At 42.0% G+C, this 19,193-nt stretch overlaps 1 protein-coding gene across 1 annotated transcript; it reads right to left on the bottom strand.

Moving 5' to 3' along the window:
- Nucleotides 1-818: 818 nt before the first annotated feature.
- CREG2 (cellular repressor of E1A stimulated genes 2) lies at nt 819-19,191 on the bottom strand. Its single transcript, XM_042867741.1, has 4 exons — nt 18,799-19,191; nt 17,507-17,676; nt 6,872-6,985; nt 819-4,422 (listed from the first exon to the last, which is right to left on the bottom strand). Exons 1-4 carry the CDS (start codon nt 19,189-19,191, stop codon nt 4,275-4,277), a joined length of 825 nt encoding a protein of 274 aa, XP_042723675.1. The 3' UTR covers nt 819-4,274.
- Between the last annotated feature and the right edge of the window lie 2 nt (nt 19,192-19,193).

The following is a 19,193-nucleotide window of genomic DNA, read 5'->3' as shown; positions in this document are numbered from 1 at the left end:
CAGTGATAGGTACTTAGTGTAATCAAAATAGACATTGCTCCAGAAAAGGGACAGAGGTAAAAAATAAGTAAGTAAGTGAAAATGAAAGGAACATCTGTATGGACTGTTCTTTGAAGAGTATGGAGTCATTGGAAACAGGAAAATGATGCTGATTATAGTTTATACAGGTTAGGAAACTACTGTCATGATCTTCACAGAGAATGAAGTCCAACCAATGACAAGACAAAGATGATAAGGTGTAAATAGAAAGGAAGCACAGGCTGTTCCCTATGCCCTTTTTTTTTTTTAATGAAGTAGAGACTTTAGTGGAGGAGCTTGAATTTTGTTGAAAGGAGGTGCGAGAAAACAGTATGAAAGGGTAACTTGTCAGCCTGGGCTTAAGAAATCTCGCCAGAGGGAAGCAGACAGAAAAGAACAAGCTGTAACAAGAACTTACAAGAGTAAGGCTAGCAGTGGAAAAAAATAGCACTGAGGAATCTTCCAAAACACCATTAATGCACACCTGATAGGTGCCGGCTCAGTCTCCTGGCAGACAGGAACAACGATTGTTGTTAATAATAACAATTAATTGCCATGATGAAAACAGAACTGATATAACTGAGAAGACGAAAGGAAGATAGAATGTGCCCAGCTGCTTCATCCCTGGAGAGATGTGAAGCTACACCAAGATAGATCTGATTCTCTGTTCCCAGAAGTGCTTTGGAAGAAATCAGCTCGGTTCAGAAAAACAGAAAAAAGCAGGAATTTGAATAGCTGCCAAAAAAAGTAAGCTACTCGGGCTCATACCACCTGCACACTTAAGGATATACTAACTGCAGTTCCTCTTTGAAAACTGTTTTATTTGCATGTTGTCCTTGATGGGTATTTTGTTAACATTCAGTATCTTTAGAAATCAGAAGGCATTGCAGATTACAGTACACATCCAGAAATAAAACATACTGAACTTCCTCCAGCTAAGTGATGAAAATTTCATCAGTAATGGAGTATTCTTTGGTTAAATAAGAACAGCAGTTAAGACTAGCTGTGCTTAGTACTGTGCATGCATGATGTGTGCACAATTTAGCAAAACATTTGAGCCCAGGATTCAGAACTTTGTCTTCCTTTTTTTCAGCAAATACACAGACATGATTAAATACATCTCTTAAATACTGCAAAAACCCAGTTGAAGTTTTAAATAATAGGTGTTGTGCAACAAGTGTTTTTGGGGTAGCTAAAGAAATAAGTAAAATACGGAATACGTGGCAATACATTGCCCATCAACTAGCTGAAATACTTAACAAATTTTTCAGGGCTTATCCAGACTTTCTAAAAATGTTTCTTTGATCTTATAAGCAAAGCACAACAAATAAATAGGAGTTCTGCTACCAACTTAAGCTGAAGTGAGATGAGACCCTTTACAGTCTCAAGGAAATCTGATCTCATTATGCTATCTTAATAAGACTCTTTTGATTAAAAGCTTTTACAAATGTCACTTGGCATATGACCACCAATTCCACTTGATACATTTGCCTCTTTAAGGAAAAATCGGAAGTAGTGCATAACTAATAATGTAAAAAACAGTTAAACAAATTATTGACTGTGTCTTCCCCTTTTTGTGCTCTGGAAAATTCCATTCAAAAATCTGCACGTCATATTTTTGATAAATTTATGTAGACTTTCAAGAACTTTAATGGAAGCTATTCCTTGGAGGAAGAAAGCATGAAATGCGAGCAGGTGATTTACAGCAGTGTTTCCTTATGAAGGCTCTTTTGTCACTTTACATGCCATTCTACTTTGTGTTTTGAGCTTCTGTCAAGAATCTCAAGGCTTGTCGCTATAGAAAAGCTCTCTGATGAATGTGTCAATTTATAACACAGTATATATCTCCAATTAATCTAACTCTGCAGGGACACAGCAAGTAGAATAAATTCAAAACCTTTCTTACAGCACACACTTCTTAAACGGTTAAAGCTCTTTATCTAAATATTGTGGACACGCTCCCTTACTGCTTTAAGGCAAGAGTGTTAGTCAGTAATGGATAACACATACTAAGACCACGTCCCTGTTACCAAGATGTCTAAGGATGGAAGTGAAAGTTTCTGAAATTCTCACTGTTCCTTAGCTTTCTTAAACACTGGATTTGCTCACCCTATGTGTGTATTTGTGGGGGGCAGAGGGAGAGACGTTCAGACTTCTCTAGGAATAGCAGTAACAAGGATGACAAACTGTCTAATTACAGTTGCATAGAAATGTGTAAGTTGGACCTGTGGAGATTCTCTTAGAGTGCCTAGAACTCTGCCTACTGACCTCTGTTTTGAAAGTCCCATTAATCCTAGTGGACAGTGTCAAATCCATAGTGCACAAAGATGTCCATGGCAAAATTATTCCAATCAAGAATGATTTCATTGAATGGTATTCTGTACATTTGTACAGGACCAGCCATTTTGATTCAGTACTACACAGTACCAGATTTAGGGGCAAATTTAGATGGGAGGATGCTGTTCATCTGCCAAGAAAATACAGGAAATACATTCAGACAGGACACTTCCTCATCTTGTGTAATTACCTCTGCAAGAGATCTGCAGACTCACTGGCAATAAGACAAGAAAAAAATGCTTACCAAGTGTCTAAAGAAAGTTTCTCCCCACATCTTCCTTCAGTTCTTACAGAATATTAGGAACATTAGAGTTGCCTGCAGACTTGAGGCCAAAATCTGAGTAGCCCTGGAAGTTAAAACAGCACGGTGCCCAGGTCTGTTCAGAGGATAATGTTCTTTTTTCATGCCTGAACCAAAATAAGCTCAGCTACACTTAATTGGCTTCCAGGTGGTCACAGCTCCCTGAGCTGCCTTGGAACTCTGGCCAGGGATTAACCTGTAAAAGCTCAGGTCACTCACTGAGAAATCCACACTACTCATGCCTGCGTTGATGTGGGCTAGTGCCAAAGGCTCTGCTTCCCTCCCAGGGATTCAGAGAAAACCATCTCAATCTGCTTCTTTCTTAACGTAACAGGGAGACCAGCCATATGGTTTTCAAACTGTGTCATGATGTGACATGCTAGCCGTGGGACCTTTTGCACTATCACACCATTAGGAATTGCAGAATAAGATTACCAGCACATTTCAAGAAAGGGATGAAGATTATTAAAACTGCTCTGTACTCTTTTGGGATTATTTTATAAGATGCATATTCGCTGCCTATTCACAGTGAGTTTGTAAACAAGTTAGCACTTTCCACACTAGGAAAATGAGTATTTTGATGATCTAGTGGTTGGTGACCCTGCGCATAGCAAGCTAGATGATCGATGTGGTCCTTTTCAACCCAGGCCATTCTGTGGTCTGAAATAGCTATCTATCTTCAGACTTCTTTAAAAAAATATCATGAACAAACTCTTTAAACCTCAGGGAATAAATGAGAACTAAGGGACTGGCTCCATCCCTAGATTAGTTGGTGAGGGTTTACAAACGTCCATTGCATAAATGAGTCAAAAAGAAAGTGGTGGCTGGACATGGGGTGCAAAAAAAGTGGGACTGCAGGCTATTGATAAAATTTTTGTGTTTCATAACAGGAACAGACTAGCTAAGAATACTTAACGTCTTCTTAGGAGAATGTTTATAGTTGTATTTGGATAATCCCTGTAAGCCTGGTTTGGTTTTGTCTCTTTACGTGTTTAACCAGCTTTGTGTTGGTAGAAGACAAGTTCTGTTGAAGTTGTGTTGTTTGAGCAGCTTGCATTTTTTTCCACAAAAAGTCTTTGGAGCCTTTCCACTCAATTTCCAATTGAAATATTAAATTAGACAATTAGGAAGAAATACATGTAGAAAATATAAGTTAGCAAACGAGAGCAGCTTTAGCACAATACTTTAACAACTTAAATATCTAATGGTGTAGTTATTAGGTTTAGATGAGAGCACTTATATCAGAGAGACTGAGCAGCAATAATACTTCCACAATACATGGAGGGCTGTGAATAGGCAAGTTTGCCTTTTCTGTGAAACAGAACACCATAGTTAGTGAGTGGCAAAAAAAAAAAGTCTAAACAAACAGATACATTCAAGATGATACATTGCCTGTTTGAAATGACGTGTTTCTACATTGCAGGGTAGGGCTGCTATCTACCTCTCCTTTATAATTTGAAAGTCTGTGTTGGTTTATTTTCACCCTGCTCCACGTAAGACAGAGTTATTTTGAAGCCTTTTGAAAATAATATATATATATCACTGTAAGATAACCATCTAGAGTGAAATTTTTTTAAGTGTTCAGAAAGGAAAGCGCCGTAGATCAAAGCCCATTCAATCAAGCTTTACTTGGAACTGCTTTTAAATACTCTTCTACTGCAATGGTAGAAACACCTCCATACCAGCTCTGAAGCCAGACGTGTTCGATATTCATTTTCATGAAGAACCACTCGTAGCTACGAGGCCACTTTCTTATCACTGGGTGCCTGGAAGGACAAAAAAGAAATATTAAACGATGTGCCAGATCATATGCTTTGTCTCATTTTTTTTTCAGCCTAGTGTGCTTTGCCAGAAGGAAACTCGAGATCTGACAGTCACCATCATTCATCTTTTTTTGCCCTGCTTTGAAATAAGGTTTATGATGTTCCACGCCTCAATATGGGTAAAACTACAGCTTAAGGTAGCCAATGAATACCTCCTTCCTCTGTTGCAGAACAGAGAATTTGTTGCAAATGTGATTTGGTTTATAAGTAAATAAAAATCAGCTAAAGGAGAATTTTTGAACATGTGTCAAGGTTGTGTTTGTATCTCTTCAAAGGAAACTCTTGTAGTAATCTGATTTCTGCAAATTTTGTAGAAAAGGCTTGTGTGCAAATACAGCATCCATCTGTCCTTGGCCCCATATTTGCTATTGCTTGAACTCCTGCCAGCAGGGTCTCATGAGTGGGTTCCAGTAACTCCCTGTTTCCCAGTCAGCTGCCCCTAGGCTATTTGTGGGCATCTCAGGGGCATTGCTGACAGAATTTAGGTTTTGTTTTGTTTTGCATGGTTATGAGCAAAAACCAGCAGCAACCTGCTGGGTGTGTTATTGCTTCATTGAGCTGTTCCCAGATGCTCCTCTCCTTTTGGCTCCAGAGGATAGTGGTCCACCAGAGACAGTGGCCTTAAAGGCTTATAAGGACTGAGGTTGTGGTTTTATTCAGTATTCCACTTCCTCCCTTGGTGAGCCTGTATTTTTTGTAAGAAAGGAGGGTGGAGGCTTGAGGCCATGTGCAGGTCATTGGAGATGCAGCTGTACTCAAGCCACAGGGACTATTACAATCTTTACCAATTTCTGAGCAGCCACAGCAAATTAACTGATTTTATTGCAGACTTGCTGGTGTCCTACAGGCACCCAAAGCACTGCATAAGTGGCAGCTATTTCTTTCTGGTCTATTGGGTGGTGTGGAAGGTTTACCACCTACTTCTAGGAGAAGCTTATAGCTCTGCTGAGGGTGCAGCTCAGCCCTGCTTCACCTGCAGGTGATAACCTGGAGCAGCTTCTTTGTTGTTCCATTAATTACTACGAGGATGACAGGGCACTATGACAATGTTAACCAAATTTGCCTTTAAGAGCAGTGCCCTCTTCCTTGCAGTCAACTACATTCATCTCCACGACCACCCGGCTACATTGACAGCTGCCTCAGGGTTTTCCCCTGAGGATTCCTTTGAGCAGCTGCAGTGTATATGTTTATTCCTTACAGAGCATCAGAAAAAACAAAGACTGCTTAGAAGCACTGGTCAGCAGCACTGGACTTTATGGCGAGGGACTGTGTTCGGTTGTCCTGTGATCATGTTCATTTGGTGTGCTTCTCTTCTATGCCAGTGACCACTGCTACCTAGACCTGTAAAAAATCAATTTGCCCTGCCAAGCCTTTCTCTCGCAGCTTCCCCATTTTCTCAAGACTGACCCTGTTGTTCATGCCACCCTATTAAAACCCGTTCACCCAGATCCCTCCCAGCAGGCCAGAGAGAACATTGCATCTGGGCCATGCTGGGTGTCAGCACATCCCAGTTTCCCCACAGTACTTGCTGTACTGGGCAGGACATGACCTGGAGGGCCATCCCTGGCAGCCTGTGCTGTAGGTGTGTCCCAACTGAAGTTTGAGCTTTTGATGCCTATTACTCTGATAAAAACAGGTCTCACTTGAGGGTGTGGGGCACACACTGGATGTGAGGTGAATGGTGTCAGGGCTGTGCTGGTGTTTGTTGACTGGAGACTGTGTTCTGTAACTATTATGGCTTTGGAAGCAGTTCTTGTGCACAGACTCTTTCTGTAACCACTTGCTACAAGACCTATATTTCTCTCAGGACAGCCCGACAGCACACTCTTTTATTCTCTGTTGTAGCTCATTTGAAGGTGTCAAGAACTGCAACGTTGGGAAGGACAAATTACTTGCTATCAGACTGCAAAGTTTCCAGGAGATGAGAAGCTGACAATCCATAATTTTGTTTCCAACCATTAGGTTTGGCATCACAGAAGCATATAGGCTTCAGACTGGTACCTGGAAGGAAGCAGAGCTTTGCTCTGGCTATTGTCAGGATTAGGAACAATTCTTATGCTGTGGTGAGGAAGAATTGCTAAATGCAGTGTCCCTCTTAACCAATGCACCCCGTATTCATGGAATCTCTCCTCAGAGCCACATGATTACAAAACACGTTTTACTTACACCTAACATTTAGTAACTGTGTCTCCATATTCCTTGCCTCAGTAGATAAAACGAGGTTATGAAGCTCTGCTTGTTATTTCAAAGCAGCAAAGGCTCAACATACTTTGTTGTCCCCAAAGTAAATCAGGCTTGTTACTTCTCAGCTTTTCCATACCAAATGGCCACATCTATATATTTGTCTCAAAACTGCAGGCTGTACTATACTCTATGCATATCACATACAGACCTAGAAAATATTGCTTGCTTGGCAAATTCCGTTTCCTCTGGAGGCACTGTGACCATCTGTCCTGTGAGTGTCAGTCTGGCGCACCTTGGATCCTCCGGATCAACTACGTTTTTTCTGTGCACAGAGAAAAATGCTCATGTGTAATAGCTTGTTTTATTTGCTTTTGCATAAATATTCAAAACTGCAAAAGTTTCTCAAACCTCGCAGGTCTTTTCTGCCATCAGCTGTAACATTCAGGGGGTCTGTTGATCGAATACTCACCTGACATAGATCTCTACTGTAGACATTTTCTTAATCTTAATGTATGCTCTTAAAAACTGCCTTCATAAATATATTTTTAAATGTGAAAATGGCAGGTTTTCCAGACATACAGACTTGAATTCAAGAGTCTGAAAAGAATTAGTAAGATGACATATGACCGTGCCTGCAAAATAACTATGCATGCTTGTATCAGTGTGTCCTTTTTCCTTCTGCCTATCCTAGAAAATCAATTCTTGTTCACTTTTATCCATTTTTCAACTGCTTTACATTGCTTTTCATCACAGAACGAGCCAAAAAAAAAAAAAAAGAAAAAGAAAAAAAAAGAAAGAGAGACAAGTAAGGTCTATTAAAAAAATATATCCAACTGCACTCATCCTTCAAACTGAGACAGGGTAGATACTTGTTGCCTTTTGGCTCTTTCTGTACAGTAATAATAAATAACTCCCATTAGTAGCTACGGAGCAACTGCTGACTCTGACTTCTACAGTACAGTGATATAAATCATATGTAAACTGACAAACTGCAAAAAAGTTTCATGAAATGACTACAAAGGCCTGCTCCGTAGATGTGCTGAACAGCCCCACGGCTCATTGCCAGCACACTGAGACTGCTCAGCATTGCCCAAGACTGGGTCCCCACTTACAAACATATGCCCTGAAAACTACTTTAGGAAATGAAGATTGCATTTCTTGCTCAGTTTTAATCTGAAGCAGTGCAGTAAATTACATCTCATTTGTGTGCAATTTTACTTAAGGATCTCAGCTTGAGCCCTTTAGCATTAACTGTGTGCAATCTGCAATGGCTTTTTTTGTTGTAACTCTCAATATGTGCCTATCACATGCAGGAAACATATGGGCATCCTCCTGCAGCTAATTTAACACCTGCAGATTCCCCACAGATGGTTATGAAAGACTGCTTAGCTTACTGGATAAAGTGTCTGCTTTTATAGATAGGACCACAAACAGAAATATGCAAGGAAATACAGCGAGCTGGTTGATACTCAGCTATGCCCAGTGAGCACTTGGCACAGTCTGTAGCCTGAGATCCAAAGAGCCGTTTGCAGTCACATCATCTCTGGGGCGTGTTTTCAGCATCCTGTTCAGGATGGAGCAGCTGTTCTCTGAAGGTGATGTTCAGCCTAACGATGTCTGGACAAACTGCACTTGTGCTTCTTTTCCCTTGCCATGCATGAGAGGAAGCTCAGCCACTAAGGGTCAAGCTCAAGCTTTCTGTTCACATCAATAAATAATGGCCCCATTTTCTGCAGTACTTTTTTTTTTTTTTTTTTTTTTAATTATGAAATAACAAATGGTGTCCTGAATACCTGAAAATCCACATTCCTTACCCTGACACAAGGAATTTTACCAGTGTACATTCATAGTATAGACTTGTCTACATGGTCACAGAATCATAGACTCAATAAGGTTGGAAAAGCCCTTTCAGATCATCTAATCCAACCATCAACCCATCACCACCACATCCACTAACCACATCCCTCAGTGCCACATCCACACATTTATTGAACACCTCCGTGGACAGTGACTCCATCACCTCCCTGGGCAGACTGTTCCACTTCACTGTTCCGGTGGTAGCTTCACCAACTCTTCCTGATATGAATTTTTCCCCACTTTCCAACCTGAACGTCCACGGTGCAATTTGAGGCCATTCCTTCTCATCCTATCACCTTGGCACCCTACGTATTTTTATACATTTAACTCACTGAGTCTTCAGAATATGGAAGGGAATTCTCACTAGCAAAACTGCAGTTCAAAACATTTGCTTTAAACTAATAACCCTTTGTATATGAAAACCATTCTATCCATAGCCTAGTAGTGCCATAAAACAACTGAAAGTGAGGAGGGCTATTTGCAGCTGCTTTTGTCTGGTACAGCCCCTAGGTAAAATGTTAACTACTTTCAGGGATTGTTTTAAAGGATGTCTTCATTTCACAGAGTGATCAAGGTGATCCATGTGGCTGTAGGTAGGAGCAGAAAGAGGTTTATATCTTCTCAAATGGCAATTATTTGATCTTTTCGTGCAAATATTTATTCTCAGTACTTGCTGATTTTTGAGTTGGCAATTGACTTGATGTTGCTGTTATGCAGTGAATGTTGCCTTCCTTTCTTAAGCATTTTTTTTTTGCCTGATAGGTGTGTCAGATGTGGCTTTTCCCTGGTTTACAGGAAAAACTGCACACTGCATATATGGCTGATGACAAAACCTACATACTGTACAGCTATATCTGGAATCTTTTTATTGCTGTATATTTTTCCCTGCCTCTTTCTTCTGTTTTTAGTTTTCTGTATGTTATTCTCTCCTCTCAGAATGTTACACTGGTACACACAATACTACCATTCCCAGTAAAAGTTATTCAGACTGAATTTTGTGCAACTGAGCAATGCTCTGGAGAGGCAGAAGTTCATTTTTTCTGGGAAATGAGGCAAATTATTTGTTAAAAACATGCACAATGAAGTTTAGAAGAGGTGAACAAGGACAACCACACATTTGAATCTAGTATTAGTATTTGGCTGCTTTGCTTTTAACACTGCCTCTTATCATAGGTTTTCTGTTTCAGAACGTTGACCTTGTATTCTAATCTTACACTAACATTAGTATTTGTTTCAATCAAAGGAGGCCTTCATATTCTGAAATAAATCTGTTTCTACATCACTTTTGGCATAGGATTCCCCTAGTAATGAATGATTACTTTTATGGTTTCTAAATAATCAAAAAACACTAGAAGTTAAATCTCTTCTAACCGTGTTCTGAAAGGGTTTTGACTTTTCATTGGTGCTACTGGTGTAATTAATGTACACACAGGTTTTATTTCTTAGGAGTAAGGGGATACAGCCAGTGACATGGCTTATATTTTTACTAACGATAATGAAGTGATATTAAGGATAAATTTACAGGTATATTTGCTAAAGTATCCCTCCTACACATCCATAGGAGTGTAGCCATGCATTCCCTAGTTATTTCTTGCCTTCTACCTAAATTAATCCATATTCAGCTCTCAGTCCTTGGGTTCCTTTTGCCTTGGTTGGCACAAGGAATGCAGAAACAGCTTTATATCAAATTTGTGCACTGCTGATGGGGGCTGTGGGGAGGCAGAGCCATGGAAAGAGAAGGCATGCTGACTGCACTGTCTCCATGCCAAGGAAACCATGGATGGCTTCTTAGGTCCCAGCTAGAGAATCATCTGCAGCCCTGGAGAGGTCTTCATGGAGGCTGTGATGAGAACTGAAGGGAAGAAAAAGCAACGACTTGTGGAACAAGACAAATCAATAGGGAACATGTTTATTTATTTATGCTTATATAAAATATATACACCTTCTTGCAGAAATTAACTGAAGCCAGATGAAAATGGAAGAGGATTCAGCTTATGCACTTTGTAAGAACATGGTGCATTAAGAGACATTCTCTTAATTATTCATCTGATTTGTGAAGAAAGAAGAATTGATTGTCTCCATCCCTCTGCTTATGGTGAGCAAACAAGGTATGCAGAGTTTGACCCACCCTGGGCAGTTCTCTCCTGTGAGCATGTGAAGTTGGAGAGGGAGCTGCATTCGCTTCCGTTCAGCCGGCCCTCAGAGTTCCATCTTAGCTAGCTCTGCTGAGCTACGGGCCGGCCAGCGTCCAAGTGAATATGCTTCTCAGCAATGATGGGAAGCATACTGCTGATGAACACGTCCCGCTTATTTTACTGCATACCACTTCTGCACTTTCTGAGTCACAGTTCAGGACTGGTTCAGGGCAAAGAGTGCCACCTACTCATTAAATTGTTTACTGCATAAGCCAGCTTGTAGCTCACAATTAGAAGGTTCCTGTACCAAAACTAGCTAAGTGCTGATCTGATGAATGTATGGTTCAGGCTGATGTCATTATATGGGTTCACAAGGCGATGATACTGGGACTTTGTTAGGGTTCATTTTTTTATTTGAGATCCTTTCTTTGATGAATTATCCTCTGGCTCTTGGTTTTTCCATGTATTACCTTTATCCTTATCCTTTAACTCCACTGAGATAGAACAGACTGGCACAGATCAGCAGTAAAAGCAGAAGAAGAGTTCGGGAAGCGCTTGAGAAAAACCACCAAATGTTCCCAAGAAGGTATCAGTAGGAAAGTGGAAGAATTCAGTGATGCTCCAGGGACTGGTGGAGGAAACAGGGATCTATAGATGGGAATCTCTCTGTTCTTCCCCAGCCTGCTTTTCCCATTGAAGAGCTACTCTTCTCCCCTGAAAAGACAGCACTTTCCATCCTTCCAGGAGAAAACTTTACTCCTCTATTTCTTCTTGAGCAGAACAAAAGAGAGAAGAAGCTGTGAAAGCTTTCTGCAGTTGGAGAAAGGGGGAGCCAAGAAAGCTCTATTATTGCTATTCCTATTCCTGGTACTTTAGAGCACCTCATGTGTGGCATAAGATTGTCCTGCAGTGGTAGCTGCATCCATATAAATCTATGCCATTAGGACTGGCTGAGGATGAACTTGCTGATCCCCATCTGCTTCCACCCACACAAGGCAGGCACTTTGTCCTCCTGCATAGGACCCCTATCTGCCTTGTCCCAAATAGCTAGTATGGCATCATAGAATTTCTTGTCTTCTAAAATCTACATGAAATAACAAAGGAAATGCTATGTGCTTTGGGAATTATTGCAGGGTGCATATAATTCTGCTTATTAAATCTGATTAATTTTGAAAAGCGAGTTATCCTCCTTATTCATTTCATTTGCTCGTCACTAACTGATGGAGTCTCTGAGGCATAAAGAGTGCATTGGTGCTGCTAATCCACATGGCATGAACGTCAAAGAAAATCTCTGCTGAAAGCAATTTCATAATCTGAAAAGCTGTTACTGGCCTTCAGCTGGATATGGTAGGGCAGTTTTGCTCTGCTATGGCTTGGACAAACGTTTGAGAGCCAGCAGAGACACTCAAAAGACATCTTGACTTTCAGAAGAGCTGTCTTCCATGCTGGACCTGACGTCAGGCTTGGGAGCTGAAGAGTACAATGGCTTTTCTTCATCCAAGTGATCCAGTGCTCATAGTCTACCTGTCTGAATGTTTTAAGTCATTCTGCTGTTCCTAGAAGAGAATACTTTCTAGAATGCTTTAACTGTAATTTCTTATGTCATGACAGATTCTTTGCCTGTCTTTGTTGACAGTAACAACCAATTTTTTTAGTTGAACTGTATGGTTAAGCCAGGAAGGTTTTATATAGTTCAACCACAGACAATTCACAGGGAAAACAAAAAAACAAAAAAACCCCAGAATCATAGCATCAACTGTTTCTGTAAGCAAAGTCAGAGAAACACATGTTGGTGTACCAGACAGGGATTTTGGGAAGCTGTTTTTTTAAGAATACAGGAGAAAAAACAACAAAGTAATTTGGAGCTATATTGCGTGCATTGGGTCATGATGATAGTAGGTTTCATATTTGACTTTCTAATTTGATGTCTTCCTGAATTTTTAAGTACAGATTTTTTTCAGGAAGAGCTACTGACATAATTATTTGCATATGACTGAAAAGAGCCAGTATAAATACCTGAACTAGAAATGTGTCTGTGCCACATAACACCATGAAGTGGGTTCTCAACTTCCCAAAAACTGAAGGATGTTTGGATTCAGCCTTTGTCTTCTGTATGCGTGACTTCTCCCTGTGTGAAGGTGCAATGCTAAATTGCTTTGTTATGTTCATCCTTGGATTAAGCGACTGTGCCCAGAGGCAGATAAACATCAGATCACCAACTGACACCTCAAGGGCTGTGCCTGCCATCCAAAGCAGTCTGTCTTTCTCTCAGGACTGCCTCAGAATAAAGTTTGCAATTCATGTAAGCCAGCAACCAGCCAAAGAACAGGAACTCTCACCTGCCGAAGTGCTCTCCTCTAGCAGTCCTCCTGGTGGCCTGCCGCCCTCCAAAAATGCTGGAGATGCTTTAGTTCATGCCAGTGTTGTACCTCAAGCAGAAGATGAAACAGGGTTGGTGGAATGGCTCTGAAGGAGCCATCTCTGATGCATGTCATAAAACAGCAGAGGAATCTGGGTCACTCAAAATCGCTCCCAGTCTGCAGTGAGGATTTGAAACACCATCTTCAAGCTAACAGCAAAGGGAAACGAACCTAAGGACTTAGCTTATCACTTCTCTTTCTTTTCCCCTTGTGTGAAAACCAGCCTATGGCAGCCATGTAACTGTTCCTCCTCTCAGAAAGCTGCATTTGGTCCCTTTGAATGTGCTGAACCTGATGTCAAGGAGATGACACATGTTTAAAATTAATTGCCTGTTTTCCAGACTGCAGCAGTAATAAGGCAGGTCCAGGATCTTACTTGGAAAGAGATCCTCTTTCCAAGCAGCTTGTGTGTTGGGAAATTTATTCAGAACAATAGCCTCTCTATTCTTTAGTATAGGCCCCAGTCTTGTTCTCTCTGAAATCTGCAAGAATAAGACTCAATCTTTTCAGTTTCTCTGCAGAATAGGCATGCCAGTGTAGTCTATTTATAGCCTTGAACCATTTAATTTTTCTTGCCTCCATTATCCATTTATCTGCCATCAGATCAGACAGAGTGTCACCACTAACTAACACTCCTGCAGCCTGACCATCAGAGAGTGTCTGCAGAGAGAGGAACAGCCTGTGTCCCTCTGGGAAATGGAAATCTATAGGTCAGAGATGAGGAATCCAGGCTATAGTTGCAACAGTAGCATGCATTGCAACCCTGATACCATCTATCACAGCTCTCTTTCTTTCATTTTTAAAAGCCAGCACAGTTTGAGCTTTTTAACTCTTTTTCCCCAGATGATTAAGTACTAAGGCTGGAAAACAAAAAAGGCCACCCTATATCCCTTACAGCCCAAAAGGGGGAATATTTATTGTCAAGATTTGAAACCTGAGTATATTCTGAACCAAAGCAAATGAAATTCACTACTAAATTTAATATCAAACTGATGTACAAGCACACAAGCCACTTGAAACTCATTAGATACAAGAAGACTATCGAAATGTCAGCTATGTTTTCTTGCAAAAGGCCAGAGATTTCCTTTGTATGCAATAGGTCAGGAGCATTCTCCAAGAGAGCACCAAACACAAACACCAAGCATTGACTATGAGCATCAAACAGCTTTCAGTTATTTTAAGTCGCACAACTTAGAGCAGGTTAATAGTTGCATTCTAATAAAATTATACATGTAAACAAGCTACAAGGCCAAATTCACTGCTGGCATATAAGGACATGAGCTTTCTCACATCGAGCATTATTCCTTCAGCTATTTTGCATAATTATTTTGGAATTAAAACAACTAATAATGTCCTAGACTGAGAGAAGTTCTGGTATTAATACCATCTATAAATGGCACTTCTTTTTTTGAAGAAAACCTCACAGATACTGCCTTGACATCTAGCACAATATGAGGTCTGCCAGGATAACAGGCATGAGCAAGGAGGAGAGAGAAGAATGCTACATCACCTCACAAAGCCCAGCACTAAGGATGCTCCCTGTTGCTCACACGGCCGCTCTGGACAACTTGGCATAGAAGAAGCCTGGCAGAAGCTGCTGAAGCTTTCCTGTGGGGTACTGGAGTGCTGCAGAAGGCTGAGATGTTGCAATAATGAAATAATGAAAAGTAAACAGAAAACAAATAAATAATGCAAGGAACAGTGATTAGACTCTGAATCTTTGTATTCTGTTGAGTAGCAAGCTCAATATTTAAAGTGTGGTTACATGCTAAAAAGGGAGTCTCCTATTTTCTCCCACCTTCCCTCCTCTGTTCTCCCTTGTGCTTCTCTGGCTCCCAGTGAGCTACTGCAAGTTTCTTCAGAATTCTGTTTGAACTCAAGGTCAGGCAAATTTCTGAGCTGATGCAAAAGAAAGAGGGAGCAACAAGTGTAGGGATGTGGCCACTGGCAATTAGAGAGGCCTCAGCTGTCCTGAAATAGGCATTACCAGTGCCCAGAGTGCTGCAGCACAAAGCACAGACATACTGAGCAATAGAGCAGTGGTTAGTTAGGGAAATTAATAGGTACTTAATAGGATGACAGTGAATAAATATTCTTGAAGGGTTGTGATGTATCTGAATTTTGTATTTTTATAAATCATGAATCATTTCTCCTTTGTTGGTAAATTGGCACTTCCTAAGCAGGTAAATCAGGCAGCAACATTGCTAAAACATAAAAGGCAAGGACTTTCAAAAGTGGATGTTTAAAGTCAGGGATGAAAGGCCACACTCCAGTGCCTAAATGCATGTGTAATTCTCAGAAGTGCTCATCACCAACAGCTGACATCAATGGCAGCTGCTCTGAGCACTGAGCCTCTGAAAATAGGGCATCTGTGTTGCTGCTGGGATGTGGATCTGGCCATACATTTTTAAGTACTTGATCTAGATATTCTGTTCATTATTTGATTGAATGAAAAAGCTTAGAAAGCAAGAATAAGCTCCATTACCCTTTTATGAAACAACTGATAAATTTAATTACAATTTGAAATTATTAATTCAAAATATTTAATGAAATAATTTTAAGCAACAGAGTAATGTGGAGTAATGGAGTCTTAGCTCCACCACTCTGTTGACCTTTTCAACCATTCAAAGCTGAATTATCATGGAATTACAGAATGGTTTGGATTGGAAAGGATCTCAAAGCCCAGCCAGTCCAAATCCCCTCCAGCTCAGGCTGCCCAGGGCCCCATCCAACATGGCCTTGAGTGCCTCCAGGGATGGGGCACCACAGCTTCTCTGGGCAGCTGTGCCAGGGCCTCACCACCCTCTTAGTAAAGAATTTCCCCCTAACATCCAATCTAAATCTCCCCTCTTTTAGTTTTAAACCATTTCCCCTTGTCCTATTATTATCAGCCCATGTAAATAGTTGGCCTCCTTCCTGTTTATAAGCTCCCTTTAAGCACTGGAAGAACGCAATGAGTCTTCCTGGGGCCTTAATAAACATTAATTATTTACCTTAATAAATGTAATGATGGAAAGTATGTATTGGTGCTTTACATTGCAAGAGGAAGCCGTCGTTTCCTGGCAGCCTTCCATTCCTTGGGAATGGGACATTAGCCTGACATAACTCTTTTTACCACCATCTAAGTCTTAAGAAAACAAAGAGCATATTCTGGAGACAAATGCAGACAAGAGGAACAGTGCCTTGCTTTATATTTGCCATTCACTGTTTTTTTCCCATGTTCTCTTCAGATAGCAGGAGTGAAATTTGAGATGACATTCAGGTCCAATCAAGTAAGCTTGGGATGCAGCTCCTAAGACAAACCTCTCTTCCCCCAAAGAGGACCTTATGATCTCATTTCTTTCTGAGGCAGTCTGTAATTCCCAGTTATTCTATTTATTTCCCTATATCAGCTATGATCTGCTTTGCTAATGGAGCCCTGTCTGACACAGTTTTGGTGTCATCTACCTCGTCACGTAAAGAGGCCTTTGGAAATGACACCTCACACAAGGCTGACCCAGCCACGCTTGTTGCATGACTGACTGTAAACAAACATATGGTGCAGATACGTCTTTTTCACAGAGGAAAGCATGGTGGGGGAAAACTCTATCAGCTTTGAGTTTACATACATACATTTTAACATGTAACACTTCAGCCTGTGCTCATTGTTTGTGTGGTTAGAGAGAAAGAAAGCAAGCTCCCTGTTTATCTCAGACCGGCTGTAGATCAGTACATCTCAAACCCAGCATCCTTTACATGGAAGATTGTTGTTTACCAAAATCTCTTCTCGGGAGCTACAACCCAACCAGTGGGATGTCCAGAGCTGTCAGGTGTCGGTAGAGGTGGCACTTAGGGACATGGTTTAGTGGGCGTGGTTGTGATGGGTTGGCAGTTGAACCTGATGATCTGTGTAGAGTGCCAAGATGATAAGACAAGAGGTAAAGCTTTAAGTTGCATCAGGGAGGTTCAGGTTCAATATTAGGAAACATCTCTTCTCAGAAAGAGCAGTAATGCAGAGGCACAGGCTGCCTAGAGAAGTGGTACAGTCACCATCCTTGGAGGTGTTCCAGAACCGTGTGGATGTGGCACTGAGGGACGTGGTCAGTGGGCTGCTGGTTGGACTGGCTCATCTGAGAAGTCTTTTGCAACCTTAATGATTTTATGATACTCTGACTTCAACAGGCCTTGAAACTCTGCAGACATTACTGACTAGATCACTATGGTTTATAATTGGATCTTGAACGCCTAGAATTCATGGAGACACCTCCAAGGAGAGATCACTGAATCATAGAACCCTTAGGACTGGGAAAGATCTCTAGGATCACCAACTATCCATCCACCACCAATGTCATCCACCAAACCATGTTCCTGAACAGAATCATAGAATCATTAGGGTATTTGCCTGCATTTGTTCTCACTGAGGTTGGTACTTGGCAGATAAAATTCTGTTACCTGCAGAAATTCCCATCTGATTCTGGTAGGGTCAGTGATGCTACAGGATCCTTAAGGAGATCTGCCACTGCATTATCTTTCAGTGTCACATAAAAGAAAGGAATCCCGGTGCTGTTATTGACAGGACCGTCACTGACAGGCAAAAGGTTCCCATAGGGCATTCCTTGGATCTGCAAAACCCAAATAAGTCATCGTCAGCATCTCTGCACACAGACAGTTCCCAGTGTTGGTCATTACCCAGGGAGATTTAGAAGGAAGGACAGCAACCCCCAGCTGCTCAGTCTCCCACCTTCTGCTGTCATCAAGAGACACATTTTTACTGAATTACTACTTTCTCATGTCTTCAGATATTTCTTTCTTCGTGGTCATTTCCATGTTAAATAGTATAATTATCAGTCAATGCAGCTGGTAAAATCCTTTACAGCGAAATCAAGTTAAGTGTGAACACTTAATAAGAAAACTCTGGATGATGTTATTACTTGGAGTGCATGCTTTTCATTTTTTAATGTTCATACACTTTCAGAATTTGAATGTTTATAGTGCTTATAAACGGTCCTCATAAACATTAGTAGGGATACTTTAATGAAGCTGTATAACTTTGAAGCTAAAAATGCCTGTTTATTATTAAGAATTGCAATGGGAAAAAAAAAAACAAAACAGAACAAAACAAAACCAGCAGCTGTCAGTAATATTACAGAGGCACAGAATATCCAGAGTTGGAGGGACTCATGAATCACAAAGCCAAGCTCCTGGCTCCACACAGCACCACCCAAAATCCAAACGCTGTATCTGAGAGCGCTGTCCAATCGCTCCTTGAACTCAATCGGTGCCCTGGGCAGCCTGTTCCACGCCTCTGGTGCAGCCCCTTTCCCTAACCGCCAGCCTGACGCAATCCTCCAGGTAACTGCAGCCAGTATGGGAGCTGTCCTACCAAGGGGCTGCGCTGAGTGCATCAACCAGCAGCGCTCAAGTCTTAGGGCTTCAAGAGAATCTCTGTCAACCTGACGTGGAACCAGAGGTTTTGTGCACAGCTGTATACGTGTAATTAATGATACGGTGTTAAACGTGTTGTTTCACGTTAACGTAGGCGCCCACTGGCTCAGCCCAGCTCTCTGAAGTTTAAAATAACAAGACCAAGTCAGCAGCTAGTGAAGCGGTCAGTGAGCTACCCACGCTGTGGGCTCGTTCAGGAGCTATCAAAGCTGTCTCAGTAGAGCGCCAGGGAACACGCAGGGGAACACGTTAAAGCCGGAAACCCCCGGCAGCGACCCGCCACCCCCTCCCCGCGGTACCTTTCCGTGGGCGGCCCGGGAGGCCACGAAGCCCCAGGCGCCGTGTCGGGCGAGGCGGCGGGCGGTGGCGGCGCGGCCCGGCGGTGCTGCGGGCTGCCGGCGGTACGAGAACATCCGGGAGGGGGCGGCCCCCTGCTCCGAGCGCCGCGCCGACGCCCCGGGGCCCAGCGCCGCGTCCTCCCGGTACGCCGAGGCCGGGAAGCTCTGCTTCCAGATGCCGCCCGCCTCCTCCAGAAGGCCGGGCAGAGCCTCCTCGGTGGAGGAGCTGTGCAGCTCGTCTGCCGCTCCCCCCGCCTCGGGCAGCGGCCAGGACACCGAGCTGAGAACCACGTAGCCCCCCGCGCCGCCCCATAGCAGCGCCGGCAGCCACCACCAGCACCGCGCCGCCGACATCT

This window comes from Lagopus leucura, unplaced genomic scaffold (assembly GCF_019238085.1).
Source record: "Lagopus leucura isolate 7727_CA_CO unplaced genomic scaffold, USGS_WTPT01 Super-Scaffold_100001, whole genome shotgun sequence".
In the NCBI taxonomy this organism is placed as follows: domain Eukaryota; kingdom Metazoa; phylum Chordata; class Aves; order Galliformes; family Phasianidae; genus Lagopus; species Lagopus leucura.
The sequence above is the reverse complement of the archived record's forward strand: the minus strand, read 5'-3'. Positions and strand labels throughout refer to the sequence as shown.